This window comes from Coturnix japonica, chromosome 1 (assembly GCF_054131305.1).
Source record: "Coturnix japonica strain WE chromosome 1, WE-NBRP24, whole genome shotgun sequence".
Classification (NCBI taxonomy): Eukaryota; Metazoa; Chordata; class Aves; order Galliformes; family Phasianidae; genus Coturnix; species Coturnix japonica.
Genome location: NC_140663.1, coordinates 71,460,340 through 71,479,219, shown reverse-complemented (window position 1 = coordinate 71,479,219; position 18,880 = coordinate 71,460,340). Strand labels below are relative to the sequence as shown.

Sequence of the window (18,880 nt, the reverse complement as noted above, 5' to 3'; positions counted from 1 at the left end):
GGGGTTTCGAGCCTGGCTGCTGACTCATAGCCAGGCAGAATTGGAGAAAAAAAAAAAAGGGAAAAATTAGCGCAGGGAATGTTGCTGAAATGGCTTGTATGTGCTTAGAGATTAGTGTAGATATTGTATTGCTGCCTGTGTTATGGCTGATTTGTTTAGTTTGGTTTTGATGGAATCTGATCTTTTTAAGAATGTGAGGCACCTGTACGTACAGCATTTTGCCTCTGTCTGCAGATTCACTGTCATAAAGGGCAGATCATTAAGAAGCAAGCTCTTCCAGAAAGGAAGCTAATTCTCGATGTTGTAACACCAGTGTTTTTTTCTAAGCCCAGATGCCTTATGACATTTTACTGAGCTATTGAGCTGCTGGATGGCAGATTGCTGCCCAGAGTCTAGCTTGGCTCTGTGGGGACTGCAAATTGTTCTCTGTGAATGTATGTTTGTGGGCTCTTCTGGGACGTGAGTCTGGAGTCCCAGCTTCCCATTAAATCCTCTCCCTCTGACTGCTGTGACTGGCAGAGATCTGGAACATGACCTTGATCCATGCCGCATCACCCCCATGGATGTCACCTCTGGATCCAGGCTGCGGCAGGCGGGAGAGGCTCAGGCTGCTGCTCTTGAGATAACTGCAGGGATCAGTGCAGTCTGGGGAGAGCTCAGCCTAAACAGGGGCTTCACAGCCAGAGTTGTGATCACACTCAAATTAATTTCAAATATGCACAGTAACACAAGAAGTAATTTGCATAAGATGTCACATGGAGTTGCATACAATTTTGCATATTTAAACAAAATACAACAAAGCACAGCTCGGGCGAGTACATGAAGTCATTTGTGCAGTGAACCATATAGAGAAATGACATACAATTATCACAGAAGAAGAGAACAAATGGCTGCAACCATCAAGGATGCACAGCCGGCTCAGAAGTTGGGAAATGCTGGCCTACTCCTTCAGTCACCAACCTGGCAGATGCCTGGATTCACATTATCACTGCATGTGAGTGCACTGCTTCTCCAGCAGACAATTGCCCCTGGTGTACAGGATGATGTGCATCCATCATGCCACTACTCGCTTCTTCATTTTCACATCCTTGGCTTGTTCTTTGCAGAATGTTTTTCTCACATGTCATTATTCTCCCTGGACTTTCTGTTGTATTCATAACTGAGTTTGAGAGACTCCCCTTCTCGGCACACCCCACTTCAGGTACTACCACTCTTGCATTTTAAGCTGTAAAGCCCAGAGATCAAAATACCAGCTCTGGGAGCCCAAAGGCAGACACTGACAGCATCATCATTGGTGATCTCTGTGGCTGTGCATGTTCTAAGCACAGCCCCTATACTTTAGTTCTAGTACCCCTCTAAGTGCACTGATATGCCTCCACCTCATTTCCTGCAAAATGATGGCCAAATAATTAACGTCAAGAAATGGATACGGCAACAAAAGGAAACAATATGGTAGTGCATCATCCTTTGGAGGGAACGTCAGGAGAACTGAAACCTTTAAACCTGCAAAATGGATGCAGGGCTGGAAAAGCTGCTCCTGAGATAACTGCAGAGATTAGGGGAGCTGGGTCAGTGCTAAACAGTGGCTTCAAAGTCAGCAGACCAGGCTGCCCAGAGCCACATCCAGCCTGGCTTTGAATGCCTCCAGAGATGGGGCATCCACAGCCTCCTTGGGCAACCTGTTCCAGTGTATCACCATCCTCTGTGTGAAAAACTTCCTCCTAATATCTAACCTAAACCTCCCCTGTCTCAGTTTAAAACTATTCCCCTTTGTCCTATCACTATCCATCACTATCACAGCCGTTCCCATTCCTGTTTATATGTTCCCTTTGAGTATTGGAAGGCCACAATGAGGTCTTCCCACAGCCTTCTCTTTTCCAACCTAAACAAGCCCAGTTCCCTCAACCTTTCTTCATAGGAGAGGTGCTGCAGCCCTCTGATCATCCTAGTGTTCCTCCTCTGGATTCATTCCAAGAGCTCTGCACCTTTATTGTGCTGGGGACCCCAGGTCTGGACACAGTACTGCAGATGGGGCCTCACAAGAGCTGAGCAGAGGGGGACAATCACCTCCCTCTCCCTGCTGGCCACCCCCAGCACACAGTTGCCCTTCTGGGCTGCAAGCACACACTGCTGGTTCACGTTCAGCTTCTTGTCTACCAGGACCCCCAAGTCCTTCTCCACAGGGCTGCTCTCAAGGGGTTCTTTGCCCGTTCTGTATAAACACCTGAGATAAGATCTCCCCTCTCTTCTGCTGCACTCAGATTTATTGCATGATGGTTTTAAGGCAGCCACAAGCAAGCTGGCCAATATGAGTAGCTGCAAGACACTAGCTATAGATCAATCTTTTTGTCCTCAGCTTTACCATGAAGATCCCAACACCTGATGCACTAGAAATTTCATTGTAAAGGAGGGAATAACACCTTTCTACCACCTCCTCCAAATCCTGTTGTGCATGAGGCTGGCTAGACCTGTTCCCAGACACCAGCAGAGGACACTCACCACATCTCTTTGTTTAGTGAGGGCTCAGAAAGCTCCTACTTTCTTTGTTACTTTTTGGAGGCTCAGATGATACTTGAAAGAATCACGACTTCCCATCCAGGCATTCTCCTGGGAAACTAACCAGCCCCTCAGCCAGGCTGCACAGCAGCTGTGACCAGTAGGCATCAAGCTATGGTCCCCTGACATTCAGAAATCAAGTCACCCCAGGCTCATTTGCTTGCTTGTTAGATGAACCTCCATGCTACATCCAGCCATTGACAAAGCCTGGGCTTGGAGCTAGGCTGGCTGCCCTGCAGCGACTGCTCTCCTGCTGCCAGAGCTCTGACAGGGATGCAGGACAAGTCCCCGGAGCAGAGACTGTCATTTATCACCCTGCCAAATCCCTTGTGGGGATTGATCTGAAGTTGAAGATGGTTTTGCTTGCATTCTGGTCACTCCCTGAGAAAGCTGGGCTTTGGATCAATGTGGAATGCGTCACTGAATGGTCTATTATTCACCAAGTGCAATGTGCACTGGGAGACACAGCAGCCCTCAATAAAGATTCAATTCTGCCTCTGAGGATCAAAGCAGGAGTAAACCAAAGGAACTACTCAGCTCCTTTACATGACACTGAAATATGTGGTCTCTTGTTTCAGGGTGATTCTTCAAGGCAATTTTAATTTGTGCATTACTCCCTATTAAATTGCCATCAGAACAGCCGCAACCCTTTAGCACTGCATGGAGATACCTTTTGCCACCATTCCTGGTCCATACCATGGGTTAGAGGAGCACAGGATGCCAAAAACTCCACAGGTGCTTTACCTCCATGACTCCTATGTCCATAGTGCGGGGCTGGCTGCTTCAAGGGTGCACTATGAGGGCACACAAAGTGAAAAGCAGCATGACAGCCCCATAGGGATGAGCAGTGCAGGGCACATGCAGGCCCAACTCCCAGTCCCAGATGTGGAAATGTTCCTTGAGCAGGGAAGCAAGTACTCTAGCTCACTGCCCAAACCCTTACATGGACAGGCACCACCAGCAGCCTTTTGCCTGAATTTTCTTTCTTTTACTTTTTACATTATGGGGGAATTTATTGCAGGTTATTGAAGGCATTCAGCTGGAGGGAATCCCAGCTTTGGGAGCTGTTTTCATAATGTGTTTCTGCAATACTCTCTTTTCCCAAGAAATCACAGTGGTCAGCAATACCTTGTGCTTGGGTTTTGACCTCTTGCTGAGGGGCTTTTCATGTGTCTTGATGTAACTGCGCAGTTTTTAGGTGTTCTTCTGTGATTTATTGGATCGATCATATCCCTTCCTTGAGTCTCCACCAGCTTTTGTTTAGCATGCAACGCACCTTTCCAGCCCCCTAGAAGTGAGCAACAAGAATGGGGATGCGAGGGGAGGAGGCAGAGCTGGGAGCAGGCTGAGAGGGTGGAAATTCAGAGTGTGAAGTGGGCAAAAGCCGCACAGTGGGAAATGGTGGTGAGACGGGACCAGACTGAGGAGCCGGTGCTTCAAGAAACCAGCCAAAAATGGGTCAGCTCCTGGAGCTGCTCCTGGTGAAGAAAGGGGAAGGTCCCACTGAGCACCTGCAGCCTCTGCAGAGGTCAGTGGGGAAAAAAGCATCTGCTGACAGAGGAGCCGACAGGAAGGGCTGAAGCTCTGGCTGGAAGCAGCCAAGGTTTGTGCAAGCCATTTCACTGCACCAATGAGCATGAGCCTTTAATGTCAGCATAGTGAGAATCTGCTGCCTCTCCAGCAACATTTCTTCAACCTTCTCAGCCCCACGGTCTCCATACACAGAGGGTGAGAGCAGATCAGCCTCCAGAGCCAGCGATCAGTCACCGAAAGCAGCAGGGCTAAGGGACAGCCTCCTCCCACCCCTCAGCTCGGTGATAGAAAGAGGTGCTATCAGCCTCCCACAGGCCCGGGTGGGGCAGCCCTCATCACTGTTCTGTGATGCCACGGCAGCCCTCTGGAGGTGCCACCAGCACCGCTGTGGTCTCCGGTACCCCTTCCTTGCCCACTGTAGCACTGATCAGCACTGGAGCTGACGAAGTGGGGGAGTTGCAAGAGACGAGGATGCTTAATTACAGTGCAGCCCTGGAAACCAGCAACAGCAGCAGCAGCACTGTGGCCAGGAGGGGAGGCAGCAGGGCTGTAAATAGAAATTGCGGAGGCAGCCGCAGGGAACAGAGAGAGGGAGGCTTCTGCTCCTGCATCTCTCTGTCTCTCCAGCTTCTCTCACCTCTCACCGCCACCCTGGCTCTCAGCATAAACCCGTGTGTGACAAGCAGCCCCAGAAAGTGGCTGGGAGGTAGCAGCTCTGCCACGAAAGCAGTCACTCAGGGCTGAGAAGTGGATGTGCAGGGCCCCCACAGCCTCCCCCCAGCAGGGCCGGCTCGTGGGGAAAGCTGGAAGAAAGGCTGGAAGACCTTTTTGGCCATGAGGAAGCCAAGTGAGATGGATGCAGAAGCAAATCACTCTGCCCACTCCCTGGAGGAGGGCACAGGACGGCAGATAACTAAGCTCCAGTTCTATCAGTGTCCAGGGTGAAATCCCTCTCTTCCCACCCCTGACATCACGGCCTCTTCCACAGCAGCAGGAGCTCTGCTTGCGGTATTTTGTAAAGGTTTATTTAAAAATGTTGAAACTAACATCCCACAAGAATTGAGTATTTCACCACAAGGAGAAGAGAAATCCTACAAAAATATATATCACAGCGCACAAGGGCAGGGGAGGGGGAGCGAGACCAAGCGGAAAGCAGGAGGAAGAGCAAAGGGAGGGTGGGAGCTGCAGCAGAACGAGACCAAATGGCAGAGAGAGAACGAGAGCAGAGTGGGAGAGCAAAACAGCGGGAGGGGAGCAGAACCTGGAGGGAGACTCTGGTACAGGACAGGAGCAGGGAAACAGTGAGAGGGGGAAAACAACAGGAAAGGAGGAACAGAGGGCTGGCAGCTGGTGAAAGAAGGGCCCCCCTCTATTGTCTTGCCAAGGTAGGGCTAGGATATAGCGAGACATAGCTGGGGTATGGTCGGGTAGCTGGAGTTTGGGCTTTTGTGCTGCAGGACTTGGCTATAAGGCTGTGCCATGGGTGTGGGTTTTGAGAGAGAAAAGTCAAAACCACAGTTCTACTCAGACCAATCTGAAGATGGTGGCGTTTTCATATGAGGACGTGTGGGAGGTGAGCAAACAGCTCCTTTCCAAGCATTTATCCTTAGCAGGAAAGGGTGTGAAGGGCCAAATTTACAAGGGCACTTCGGTGCCGCAGAGGAAGAGGTAGATAGCCCTCTCTGGAGCTGTGACACTGGGCTGGGTGCGTTGCTGTAAGTCACACTGGAGGAGAGCTGTGGAAACACATGGCTGAGCTCTGTTCCCTCATCAACCAGACATCACCAACCAGATGGGAAAGCTCAAGCAGGATTTGGCCAAGTGGTCACCTCACTCCGTTGGGTGAAGAGAGTTGGGGTCTTGCTCCAACACTGTATAAGGCAGAGGGGAAGGATTGTGCCTTGAGCCCTTCCTCCTTCCCCCAGAAGGAAGACCACAAGGCCTTTTGTTAGCAAAAGCATGTCCCTTGAGGAGTTCCACAGGGATGCAGCTGCCCAGCCCACCCAGGCATTTCCATCTAATGGACCAGAAATATCAGACAGGCTCAGCCCAAATCAACAGACTTTTCCAGTAGTTTTCTCCGCACACATTTCTCTATGTGAAATTTCCACTGGACAAAATTCAACCCATATCTTTTTCCTCCAGTCACTCGGAAGACAGGGAAACCTGTCAGATTGTGACTGAGAGGGTGCTGGCCTCTGCTGTGGCCTTACGCTTGGCGGTGTCAACTGGTCCATGTGTGTGGGCATCTCACAGAACGTTACCTGGGATCAGGTGAGGTGGCAGGCTCCATTCTGCACAGGGGAGGGTGGTTTGTAAGGCTCCAGTCACGGGGAAAACAGATCCAGTGAGATTATTTATTGACTGGAAGAAGCCTATGTATCCGAACACATTTTGAATGCTTTGTATGTTGGAAGGATGGTGAAGGTTTTTCCCATGTTTAGCCTGTTTAATGTGAGTGAATGATCATGATAAAAACATGTTTGGCTAGAACAGTCGGTGTTGGAAAAGACATTCAGAGTTTCCAAGCTTCTGTTATTGTAAGAGCTTTCTCTACAGCATTTCCCAGCTTCAGTCTTACCACAGCATCCATGAAAGATTTCATTCCTTGGAGATACTTTGAATAGGAACAGACACATTAAAGGGAAACGAAACAAAACACTGAAATCTGATGTGTTTGCAGAGTTTACAAAGCATGGCCAGCAGAGCACGGGGCTTTCCTGCAGCAAGAGCTGGAAAAGGTTTTCACCACCCCTTCTGCAGTGCCCCGCCACTTTCTCACAGGCTTTCTCTCAGACACAGCATGTGGAAAGTCCAAGGACAGCCCTTGAAGTGGTAGAGTCTAAACTCTGGCCTTGTTTCAACAAGCGCTATTGATCAAAGAGCAATCTAATTAGCCTGGTCTGCAAGATTACTTAAACAAGTTGAAGGCATTATATTGTAAACTGCCGGGAATAACTGATGCAGCCCTTTGCAGGCTGCACACAGACGTCCCTCTCCATCTCTACTTATTCCAGCAGGAGGGGGAACAGCCCTGACCTGCACTCAGGGGTGATGGGAGTGGGGCAGTGGGCAGGAAGAGCCACTTGCTCCATTGTTTGTCTGTCCGCAGCTTGAAATGCCCACTAAAGCCTCGAGAGGGGCCTCGGTAAAGAAAAAGCTCAGTAATAGATTGATTTACAGTGAAGCAGTAATATCCACTGCTGAGAGCGGAGACTCAGCCTGTGCTTAGATTAGAGACCTCCAGAGTCCTTTTCCACCTACATCTTTCAGCCATTCTGTGCTTCTAATAAGCCGATAATTTTATTTGACCTGTCATTTTCTCCAAATCTCTACTGTTTTCCATGGAGCTTATTGTAAGTTACCCTCTCATTTAAATGTCCTTCACAGTGAGCCAGGTGGGACCTGAGATCACCAGTCGTTCAGCTGGGTAAATGGGCAGAATCAGGCCCCGTGGGAAAACTCCCTGTGCTTTGCCCTGTCGAGAATATACTTTTACTACAGAGATAAAGGGGGAAAGGCCATTTCCTATTCTCAGAGATAACAGATAACTTTTTGTCAGAGACCTTGTGTGGTGCATTACAGCCTTAAAATGGTGGCCGAGTTCCTGTCTCTGGACACATCAGTCCAGCAGCTGAAGGTTTTTCTGTGCTCTTGGGGCAACCTTACCCAAATCTGCATCAATCTGCAGTTCAGTGGCTGCTTTGTGGGTCTGTGAATTTATTTAAAGGTGTCCACAAAAGCCAGGGGAGGGCAACAACAGCTGATAACAATGTATGCTCAGGGATGTTGGCATCCCATGTCTGCCTGCATATAGGTACCCCTCTCTCATGCTATTGGCAAACATTGCCTCGGGGTTCTCCCATCACAAAGCATTCCAAGAGAGACCTCCTAGTAGCACACACCAACCCTCCAAAGCTCTCTGAATTGCTTTTTTCCATCCCAAGCAAACAGAGACATCTCTGCTGCTCATTACCTGCGGCGTGTCAGAAAGCAATTCCCTGCCGCAGCCCACCAAAGCTCACACTCCTCACGCACAGCTGTATCCGCTTGTCACACTTCTGCTGCTTCAGCAGGATCTCAATGGACAGGACTCTTGCTAAATGCCCAGGAGACTTCACCTCTGATTTTCTGAAGAATATCACCACAGAGTAGAGATAAAACCTCAATGAAGGAGACTGGGGGGGTTAGAATGGGGCAGCAAGGAGACTTCCAAGGGATCTAAACATTTGGGAAGGGAACGGAACTTTTTCCAACCTTAACTGGCAAGAGAAGAGGGGAGGAAGAACAGAGAGAAAGAAATAGAAACACTGAGGACTGAGAGATGAAGGAAGATACAAGCTGAAGACAGAAAACAGGGGAGTGTGAGGCAGAAAGAAAATGGGAAGATGCAAATATCAAAGGTAGGGTAATGCTTCCTTCAAGGAAATGGATAGCTGAGAGGGTCAGGTGCTGTGTGAGCCTCTTCTTCCCAAGATTCACCTTGCGACCCACAGGAAGGCCAAGGTTTGGGAACAGGAGGACCTGCCATCACCTGATCCCCAGCCCAGAGGTGAAGCTGCAGCCACTGAACTCCAGACGTTCACATCAAAGCACACGACACGGGAAAGGACACACAGAGGGCCTTGGGCCCGTGGGGACAGGAGGGATGCCTTTCCACCTCACCTACCCCTTCGTCAGGCATGCACTGGTGGGAGAGTCACAGAGGCTGGAAAGCGCGTGTGTGTGTGCAAAGAGAAAGGCAGGGCAGGCTATGACTTCACAAAACCAACAGCTGCCTCCCCTCCCACGTCCCACTCGCTCCACGTCCCATCCTGCATGGAGGCAGGATGCTAGCGAGGCCCAGCTCGTCCATTTGCCCAGGCACATCCTGGTGGAGTTAGTTAACAACTGTGGCAGCGGGCCGTGGCACAAGGAGATTGTTTTGTTCCTGGGGTAGCAGAGGTGGCAGAAGCGTGGGCTCCCCGCTGTGGCAGGAGGGTGGGGGAGCCAGCTCTGCTTCTCCCATCTGCATCACAGGTTCACCAGTGGAATTCTGGGGGGGAAAAGGGAATCGGAAAAGAATTAGAGGTGGGCACTTGAGCTGCCCCAGAGCCCCGCTAACCAGACAGTGCTCTTTTCTCGCATGGGCCCTCCTTGGAGGGTCAACCTGCCCTGCTCATCCTCACCCTTCTGCTCTGTGCCTGCCACCCACTGCTCCCTGCTGGACTCACCGGTTGAGCTGGAAGGCGGTGCTTTTCCCATGGCCCCCCAGCTTCTCCACACCCTCCTGCCCCTGCCTGGGTTCCTCTGCTTCAGGGGTGGGTGCTAGGGAATCACTGTAGGGCCCCAGGATGCTGATGGCGGTAGGGGACAGGTCTGTGAGGGGCTGCTGGCTGTCCTGCTGCCTCCCGCCGCTCTGCTGCCCAGAATGGCGCCGGCGCTTCTGATTACGGTCCCAGCTTGGGAGAGAAGAGCAGCAAGACAATAAGTGCCCCTTGCATCCAGGGGTTCAACACATTCTTCAGTGCCCAAGTCTGTAGTCTCAGAGCACCATCACGAAACAACGTCCATGAATACCAAGCACCACTTACCAGAACTTGAATATGATCCCAGTGGCAACCAGGACAATGATTATAGAGATGGTGATCGTGACATAGAGCTGAGGGTCCACTCCTGCAAGACAAAGGGGACAATGGCAGTGTGGCAGACACCAGAGTAGGTCAGATTGGGGGTTAGGAAAAGGTTCTTCACCAGAGAGTGGTCAGGCACTAGAACAGGCCCCTTGGGGCAATGGGAACGGTCCCAGGTTGCTGGAGTTTAAGGAGTGATTGGACAACACTTTCAGAATTCCATAGAATTTTGGAATGGTCCTGCATGGGGCCAGGAGTGGGACGTGTTGATAATTGTAGGTCCCTTCCAACATGGGATACCCCATGATTCTATGGTTGTAGGCAGGAACCAGGCCGGGAGAAGCAATAGGCAGCCTACCTTCACCCCGGGGCCCAAACAGGAAGGGCCGCAGGGTGGCTGGGGTCTCACGGAGGTTGAGCCCCGCGTTGTGCAGCAGCGAGTGGGAGTTGGGCTGTGCTGTCGCCATCCCGCGTGGTGAGACAAAGGTGTAACCCAATGGTGGGAAGCCAGGGTTGGCCGAGTTAGCATCCCCTCCATCCTCATCTGACACTGTGGGACCCCACACTATGGCCCAGGGGTACTGGGAGGAGGGCATGCCATCCTCAAAGCCAGAGGGGGTGGCAGGCCTGGCTCCTGCTGCTTGGCGTCTCAGCCGCACGGTGTGGCGCAGGTCCCCTCCTCGGGGGATCAGGACCCGCTGGCGTGGCGTGGCAAGGCGCGAATCCCACTCTGGCAATGAGGTCCTGTCCCAGATGCATATGGGCCGGAGAGCTGAGGGGCTGCGTCGGGCACAGAGAGGCCGGGCAGCCATGGGGCCACGAGGGCGGAGAGACCAGACGGCAGGTGGAGGAATGGCTGAAACCAGGAGAAGGAAGTGCCATAGCTGCAGGGAGTGGATGGAGGAGACCAAGAGAGGCATCCTGCTGCGGGAGGAGGAAGACCGTGTTATCCAGTTGTCTCTCCCACTAGGAAGGCCCGCTGCACATGCACCTATCTCCTTCCCATATCACAGGGGCTGTGAACCTACCAGGCACCAGAGTCCATCACAGATGCAGCAACACCTCGTCACGCGGCGAGGTCCTGCCTCATGCTGTTCACTGGAAGGCAAGAGAGAGAGGTTAAGTTGCACCCTCACCTCGTGTCCGTCGCTCTCTGCTCGGCACTGGTGCAAACCCCAACCCCCTATGGGGCAGAGCAATGGCAGCACATGCAGGTGTATCCATCGCAGGACTGCTCCCCGACCCACAGGAACATGCACCGGGGAGCAGTGAGCTGCCTCCTGAGCACACGTGGAGAGACGCGTGCGCAGCCTCCCAGGAGACTCTCCTGTCTGAGGGCCGAGGGGGGGCTCCAGTGCCTTTGTTTGCTTATCGCCAGAACAAGTTGGAATCTTAATTCTCGTGTTTATTTATAGTGTGGAGCGTGTAATCCATTTATTAAAAAGGAGCCTCTTCATTGTGTGCCGGGGTGAGGGAGCGAGAGGGGAAGTGCACAAGTGATAAACCAGGAAGACTGGGAAAGAGAGAGTGAATCAGCGAGAAAAGTCCGGCGTTAGCAAAGAACTTAAGTGCAAAAATATGCCTATCAAATATTTAGTATTTACTTTCCTCTTAGCTAAACGGGATTACCTTTCTACACTCCTTGTCCAAGCGCCCCTCCCTCCCTCCCCCAGCTCTCCCATTGCCGGTCACCCATCCGCTGGGAGCAGCGCAGCCAGGGCACAGCACCTGGATGGGTTTCGGCATCGGCCCGGCCGCCTGCCCTTCATGCCGCTTGTCTCTTCCTTTCAACGCCTGGCGCAGCGCCGGCCCTTCCCCAGTGAGCTGTTATGTACCTGACTCAGGCTTCACCCCGCAGGACACACGCAGGAAAAATCATTCACGACATTCAATTTGTCCCTTCATTGTGAAAGGGGAAGCACGAGCACTGACAGCCCCCATTTGTGCCCTCCTGCGGCTGTAGGATGGAGAAAAGAGAGTGCTTGGCCATGGGAACGAGTCATCGAGGAGGCTGAGCATCTCCAGCCCTGCGCCCGCCGCACTGCACCCTGCAGCTCCCACGGAGCCGCGGCCGTCCCCCTTCTTGGTCCCTGGCAGCCCTGAAGCGGAGCCCCCCCCGGGCTGGATGCTTTCCTCCCGCAGCCTTCCTCGCTGGGCTGGGGGCTTTCACCCCACCGTGTGCACCTGAAGAGAGGGGCTGGGAGGAAGAACACCTAAGAAGCGAGCAGCTGTCTGGTTCCTGCTGCATTAACCCGGGATATTTTTAGTTTCTTTCTGTTAAATATTTAAACAAAGTTCACATGAAAAAAAAAGGAATTGTCGGCTAATGTGCCCTGCCCTTCCCTCCGGGGCAAGATCTGTCTCTGGAGAGATCCAGAGATGAAGATGAGGACAAAAGAGAAGCTATTCTCAGCGTTTCTTTGTACTTTGCTCCTGAATCTCTAAGCCTTAGAGGGGGCTCGTTAAAATGCAGCTCTGCGGAGAAGCAGCAGAATGGAGCAAGTTCCTTCCATAGCTAGAGACTCCCTTATGCTAGCAAGATCTTGGCCATCTGGATGGTGATCATGATGCTGTGGAGGATCGTATCTGGCAAGGAAATCTGAGGCAGAATTTCCTTTGGACTTGGGAAAGGGAGGGAATTCCAAACATCAGGAATCTCTCTCTTTGTGAATCTTCAGGCCAGGGTACACGCAAACCACTGGGATGCCTTTAGGATGCCATGGCTGGGAGTAGACAGCTGTTCCTTTGGGGTGAAAACCCACACTGTTCATGGCATTACAAGCTGCAGCACTGGCATCAGGTTGAAGATGTGAATATGGGTAGTGCCATTGCAGAAGTGGAAATCCTCTCCAGCTGGAGGTGAACATCCATGCTAGTCCCACAGGGCAGAGTGGACACACCTAAGTGCCAGCGTTCCTCCTGGGAGAGCTATGGCAGGACATGGGGCAGAGCACGGGCCTGCGTTCCCTCCCACTCGCCATGCTTTGCTTGCTCATTGGCACGAATCACCCTGCTCCAGTCTTGCAGTAGAGACCTCTCCGTACTGCCTGTGTCAGTGAACTCCAGGAGAAGCACCAAGCATTCCCAGAATCTAAAGCCTGCAAATAGGGATCCCTGTAGTACCCTACAGACCCAAACTGTTCTTGCTTTTGCACCTGAAAACCTAAATTTCAGCCCTAGGAAGCAGGCTGTGGCTGTAACCAGACATGAGGGCAGGGGGTGAGACCCGCACACACTGCAGTGATGGTGATGGCTGGAAACTGGGTGCGAAGTTCACACCTAAGGCAGTTCTGTGCACAGATCCTGCTGCAGACAGTGAAAAGCAAGTGACTTCTTATGCCCTACCCCAAAGGCAGCTCCAGAGGAGTGCAAGACTGAGACAATGTCAGTTGCTGCCAGTCAGTGCATCCTGTTTTGTTCATTATATTGAGGCCAGAGACTCAAGTGTGTGTCCTGGAACCAGCACAGCAGGCATGTTTGATGAAGGAGCACCAGCATTTCTCCCACGTGAGAGCAAAGGGGAAGGAATTCATGCTGAAATGCCAGCCAGCAAGAGCTGGACTCTCCTATGCACTCAGCGCTGGTGCTGAGAGCAGGGCATGGATCTCCCAGCAGTGTACCTGCACAGCAGCAGATAAAGCACGTCTGGGGCATTCTACGTTGAGCTGCTGACAGGGAGAGTTGTGTCCTGAGGACAGACACTGCTACGCTTCAGGGCAAGCACAGCAAATGCCCTTGAATCAGTTCCTATCCTGCTGCTGAAAAGAATAGTAGATCTTTGGGGAGAAGAAGGGGGCTTGAATGCTTTTCCTGCCTGAAGATACAAATCCCAGTGTCTTTGTACCTCACACCATTCAGTGGCCGTTGTGTGCCAGGGAGGCTGGATTTCTGCACCAGCACCACCTGGCACAGTTCCTGCTTTCAGCTATCTCCCAGGACTAATTGTGATAAAAATGAATAGGGCTGCTTCCAGGGCAGAGAGATGGACCCGTGTGCTTCCACTCTAGGTACAGGGCCTTCAGCACAGCGTTCCAGCGTCCTGTTATGCACAGATGACAGAGTGTGAATGACAAAGCTATTTCCCCAGGGCATTTCAATGAGCTCAGTTTGTGAATCTCGGTGCTTGGAAGCAAGGAGTAAGAATTACATCGCTCGTTGCTATTGCGTACAGACCTTGCTACGGGGTCAGATTGTAGATCTGGGGCTAGGAGTAGCTCAGAGTGAATTTGCAGGTTGGAAGCCCAAATCCTGCTGCTGCTCCCCTAAGCCAGTGACACAGCCAAATGTCCTCCCTCTGGGTATCTCGTGAAGCCCACAACCACTGCAGCTGGGATGTGAGAGCAGACCTCAGCAGCTCTGCCCCACAACACACGTGGCAGCTCACCCAGGGAGCTGGGAATGTGCAGTCTAACTAGTGCCTGGGAGCACAGCACGCTGCATGCCAGCTCTGAGCAGGGAGCACAGGCTGAACCGCAGATATGACTCCTGAGCTCTGGAATCCAGATGCCACCATGTTTGGGTGAAGCCCTGGGATTTGCTATGGGCAACTCCTCCACATCCAGAACTGTGGTACGCAGTAGTCCCTAGGAAAAAGCCTACTCAAATATAAAAGCTCTCACAGGACTAGAAGAGTGGAGGTGCCAGCCACGTGCAGCAATACCCGTGCGGTAGCTCCCTCGCATCAAATGCAATCTGTCTCCTTCCGTTACAAAATACTGAAGTTTGACAAATTCCTATGAGGAACGATACTATTAATAAAGAGGGTCACATACTAGAACGGTTTACCTGAGAGCTGGTGAACTCCCTGCTGCCTGAAGCATTTACATGTATTTCTCATAGAGATGCTGTAGTTGTACCAGAGGCTGTGGGCTTGACACAGGAAACTGGTGAAATTCTCTGGCCTGTGCTGCACCGTAGATCAGACTGGATGATCAAAATGGTCCCCCGGCCCTAAAATCTGAGAATCTCTCGGTGCTGGGCAGAGATCTGCTCTGACCAGGGATGCTGGGTGAGGCCGAGCACACGCAGGACGTGCTGGTGACGAGCGGGCAGCCTCCTCCATGTGAGGATGGGAAGGGAGCTGCGCCCACTCCTGCCTGGCTCTGCTGGCAGACGATGATCTATCTGTATTTTTGTAGCATCTCGGGCTCGACTGCTGTGCTACTGTGCCTCTAGGAATGGAGCTGTCTGCTCTCCAAGCGCTCCAGCTAGTTCCGAATGCAGCAGTCTGTTTGCTCAGCCACTCAATCTGTCGGGAATGCATCACCGTGCCTCTCCGCACCCCACACCGCTCTCCGGTTAAGGTCTCCAACCCGGTATTCAAAGCCCAATATGGGGTGGGGCCCTGCGACCTAAGCAATCAATCACCTCTACTTATGCAGCGATGACCTCACATGACGGATATATTCCAGTGGAACAACAAAATTGCCGACCACTTTGGGGAGCGAGGGGAGGGACAGGAGAAGAGGAAAGAGAGGCTTACGACCCCGAGGAGCAGAACATCCACCAGAGCTGGGCCAAGATTATGAAACTTGCTAGCAGCTGAAATAGCACTCGCCATTAGCAACCCTGCAGCACCGAGAGCTTCATGCAAATCCTCTCTCTGCTCAGCTCCCCCACAGCAACGATCCCACTTGGAACGGCAATAAAAAATCAAAACAAACCTGAGGGGGACCCAGCCCTGCTCATGGAGGCAGAACGCAGGCTGGTATTTGTAACTCCTAGCCAGCACCCAGGACTATGGTGATAGCTACTGATAGGTGACAGCACTATGGGACTGTGGAGCCCAGCAACCACCTCTGGGCGTTGAGCGGAGAGAGTTGGGACACTGGCAGTGAGATGCTGCAACACCACTTGTGCAATGAGCATCTCGCATCTATGTTTTTCTCAATGGCTGTGAGCATCCTGGAGCTTGCGGTCCAAGATGCAGAGCTGCAATCATTGTTGTTTTGGTAGCAGCAAGCAGGAGCCTCAGTGCTGGTGAGAAGGGATTCTGCATCCTTCTGGGAGGGAACAGGGAAAAGGAAGGATTCCAGGTCAGCTGCCCTAAGGAGGCAACCGCTGCACCTGAAGGAGCTCAGACCGCTGGAGGTGTGAGGCCAAGTACTGGTGCCCAGCCATGGGAGAAGCTGAGCCCATCTGGGGAGGGAGTTCCCGTGTGCATGTGGCTGGGAATGATGGATCACAGAGCAAGCTGACCTCAGGGCTGGCAGTCTGAACGTGGTGGCTCCTGGCAGGCTGCTCTGCCTGCTGCCTGACCGGGTATGGGCTGATGGCAGCACCATGGTACAGCCAGCCTCACCGATGGGCCCGTGGGCTCACCCAGTGTCAGTGCAGGTCCTGCAGTGCTCAGTGCCAGCTGGCGGGCGTACCACTGCTGGGTGCAAGCACCAGTGGGCTAGGCATGGAAATGATGGGCTAGGGCACAATCCAGGGGTGGAGAATGACGGCGCCGGTGCATTTGGACACCTCGGTATCTAGGGAACAGGATTCACTACGGATATCCCTGGCAGCGCTCCTCCGAGCTCAAGTCTTCCTGCATTTGGGAACTGTGAGCATGGCCCCATTCCAGCCAGCACTCTAGGATGCCGGTCCCCTGCCATCTAGTGCCTGCCTGCAATACATGTCATGAGTCTGCCAATCTCCTGCCTTCCAGCTTCCTACTGTTCTCGGGCATCCGAGTATTCCAGGTGCCGTCTCCCCATCCAAGTCGCTCTCTGTGGCACGATGCACCCCTGGCCGTTCCGGAGGAGGGATTGACCTCCCCGTTTCTTCTCTCCAGCTACGCCAATTAGGCTGAAGTCGTCTGTCTCAGCGCAGGCTCCGGTGCTCCAGCACAACAGGTCTGTGATGGAGCCCGGAGCTGGAGGGCGAGAGGCAGCAACGCGGCGGCTGTGCCCGCTCCCTCCCGGCCTCCCGGTACCTCCAGCCCGGAGAGGAAAAGGAGGAACGGCGGGGAAAGACAGCCGGCTGGGAGGGGACGGGCACCTCGATGGGGAGAGGGGAAAGAACAGGGGAGAAAGGACACGGGGAAGGAGACGGGGAGGGAGGATTCGTGGACGGGCGCACACCGCCCTCCCCTCGCCCTGCGGCCCCGTCCCCACGCCGTGCCCGAGCCCGGAGCGAACTTACCTTGCGGGGAGCCGGGCGGGGCGCAGCCGGGGCGGCGGGGCTGAGGGCCGGAGGGGCACGGCCGCTGCCGCCGCTGCCGCTCATGGTCAGGACGAAAGAAGGAGAGGAGGAGAAGGAAGGTTCGGCGAGGCTGAGCCCTGGCTGAGGGAGAGGGAGCGAGAGATGCCTTGAAATAAACAGCTGCCGAGCGCTGGTCCAGCCCCTCTTTCTCTCTCTCCGTCTCCGTCTCTCTCGCTCGCTGCCTCCCGTTAACCCCATGGCTGCTGGCACGGCCGCGGGCCGGCACCGTCGCCCTCGAGCCTGCTGCAGTCCGAGGGGCGCCCGCCGGGGGGGCCCCGCCGCCCGGAGCCCCGGTGCCGGGATTGCGGGGGCACCGCCGCTCCCTCCCCGCCCTCCCCGGCCGCCCCTCCGGACCTGCCCGGTGCCGCTGCCGCTCCGCCGCCGCTGCCCGCTCCGCGCCGCTCCCGTCGTGTCGGTTATTTCGGGATCTTCCCAGGAAGCGATTGGGTTGCTATGGAGAGAGGTGTCTCCAAGGGACCCGCCGCTTCCCTCGGCAGAGCGAACGCCTCCCCCGGACGGCTCCGGCCTCGGGGACCCCTCGGGATCCCCCTCCCCGCCGCGCCCCCGCCGCCTCCGTTCCTCGTTCCCTCGCCCCGCGTCCCCGTGTCGCCCAGCTCCGGGCCCGGGGCCTTGGCTGGAGTGGGACCGGGGGAGCCCCACGGGCAGAGCCGAGGCGCCCACGCGTGGGCCGAGTGGGACGCTGGGTGCCGTGGGAGCAGAGCGGGGTCTGCTCCAGCCACGGGATCGGCCCGCAGGTACCCGAGCTGTCACTGCCGGGGATCGATGGATGCGTCTGGAGGTGGCAGGGACGTGGCAGTGAAATGAGAGAAAAAAAGATTATGTGCCTCGGAGGGGCCGCGTGTTTTGCAGGGAGATTCGCCCTGCACCATCAGCACCATCGGCAGCCATAGGGCAAATCAGGAGGCGGCCGCCGAGCAGCCCTGGGAGGGAGATGAAAGTCGGAGGCATCAAGGCAGCTTCCACTCCGGGGTCTGAAATATGAGGGAGCCAGAAAGCAATTTCCTCAGATCCTCAGAAACAATCAAACTTTTCATCATGAAGTGATGAGGAAAGGCTGTCAGTGACCCTGATAAAAGAGGAAATAGCACAGACGGTGCTGCTCTATGAAGCAACCTGCCACAGCACCAGGGACGGACACACAGGTGACCGATGGGCACTCAGTACCAAGCACAGTGTGTTGCCTGGAACAGGCTCTGCCACCTTCTGACAGACCTTAGTGCTCTGGGGCTGCTGCTGTCCATCAGGCCCTCCATGAGTTCCGACACCTGTAAGGGTTTTTGTAAGCGTATGGGAGCATCCATGGGATTTTCACATTTGAGACAGTGACTGTGCATGGGATGGCAAGAGGACAGGGCAGGGCAGGACTGTGCTGCCTGGAGACTCATCATGGTTGGGGTCCAGGGGGAGCCAAGGGCAGAAAGCTCTGGAAGGGGCTACTTCAGCCAGCCGGGCTCCTCCTGACCTTTTCAAATGATGATGAATGTGTTTAGAATAATTGGGAAGCACAAAACAGTTGAGAAAATTCAAGCAGGGAAAGGTCAGTTAAAGGGCGAAAATCCAAATGACATAAACACTGAAAATCCCCCTGAAGAGCAAAACTGCAGAAGGAAGTGAAAGAGCCAGAGGCTGGAAAGGGAAAGAGGAGGAAGAGGATGCTGCAGGGATCAAGGAAACCCTGGGAGGGGTGAGAGAAGTCAGGAAAGGCATTGAGGTGATGGGAGCAGCAGGCGCAGGGGCTGATGTCATGCTTACATCACTCTCACCTGACATAAAGGGAAAGGCACGCTGCCTTGGGAGCATGGGTATGGAGATGCAGGATGGCAAAAGGAGGCACTTGGGATGAGCTGAAAGGAAAAGCAGCAGCAAGGAACAACAGGGACATTTAAGTGAAGAGCGGGGGTCGGGTGGGCTGCTGGAGGTGCAGGTGGATGGCTGTGGAAAAGGGAAGATGAGAGACATACCACACA

At 53.8% G+C, this 18,880-nt stretch overlaps 1 protein-coding gene across 2 annotated transcripts; it reads right to left on the bottom strand.

Moving 5' to 3' along the window:
* Positions 1-5,092: 5,092 nt before the first annotated feature.
* PIANP (PILR alpha associated neural protein) lies at positions 5,093-16,972 on the bottom strand. 2 transcript variants are annotated; one of them, XM_015872918.3, is made up of 6 exons: positions 16,833-16,972; positions 10,730-10,799; positions 10,060-10,625; positions 9,663-9,744; positions 9,303-9,530; positions 5,093-9,124 (listed from the first exon to the last, which is right to left on the bottom strand). In XM_015872918.3, the coding sequence occupies exons 2-6, from the start codon at positions 10,744-10,746 to the stop codon at positions 9,103-9,105; spliced, it is 915 nt and encodes a 304-aa protein (XP_015728404.1). In that variant the 5' UTR covers positions 10,747-10,799; positions 16,833-16,972; the 3' UTR covers positions 5,093-9,102. The 2 variants fall into 2 exon arrangements, with proteins under 2 accessions (XP_015728404.1, XP_015728420.1); XM_015872934.3 differs by having other exon boundaries at positions 10,060-10,622.
* Between the last annotated feature and the right edge of the window lie 1,908 nt (positions 16,973-18,880).

Excerpts from the sequence above, each read along its gene's own strand:
- PIANP (XM_015872918.3), bottom strand. Across the intron at positions 9,745-10,059 it reads GTTTGGGCCCCGGGGTGAAG|GAGTGGACCCTCAGCTCTAT; the intron begins GTAGGCTGCCTA and ends TTTGTCTTGCAG. Across the intron at positions 9,531-9,662 it reads GGGATCATATTCAAGTTCTG|CTGGGACCGTAATCAGAAGC; the intron begins GTAAGTGGTGCT and ends TTCTCTCCCAAG.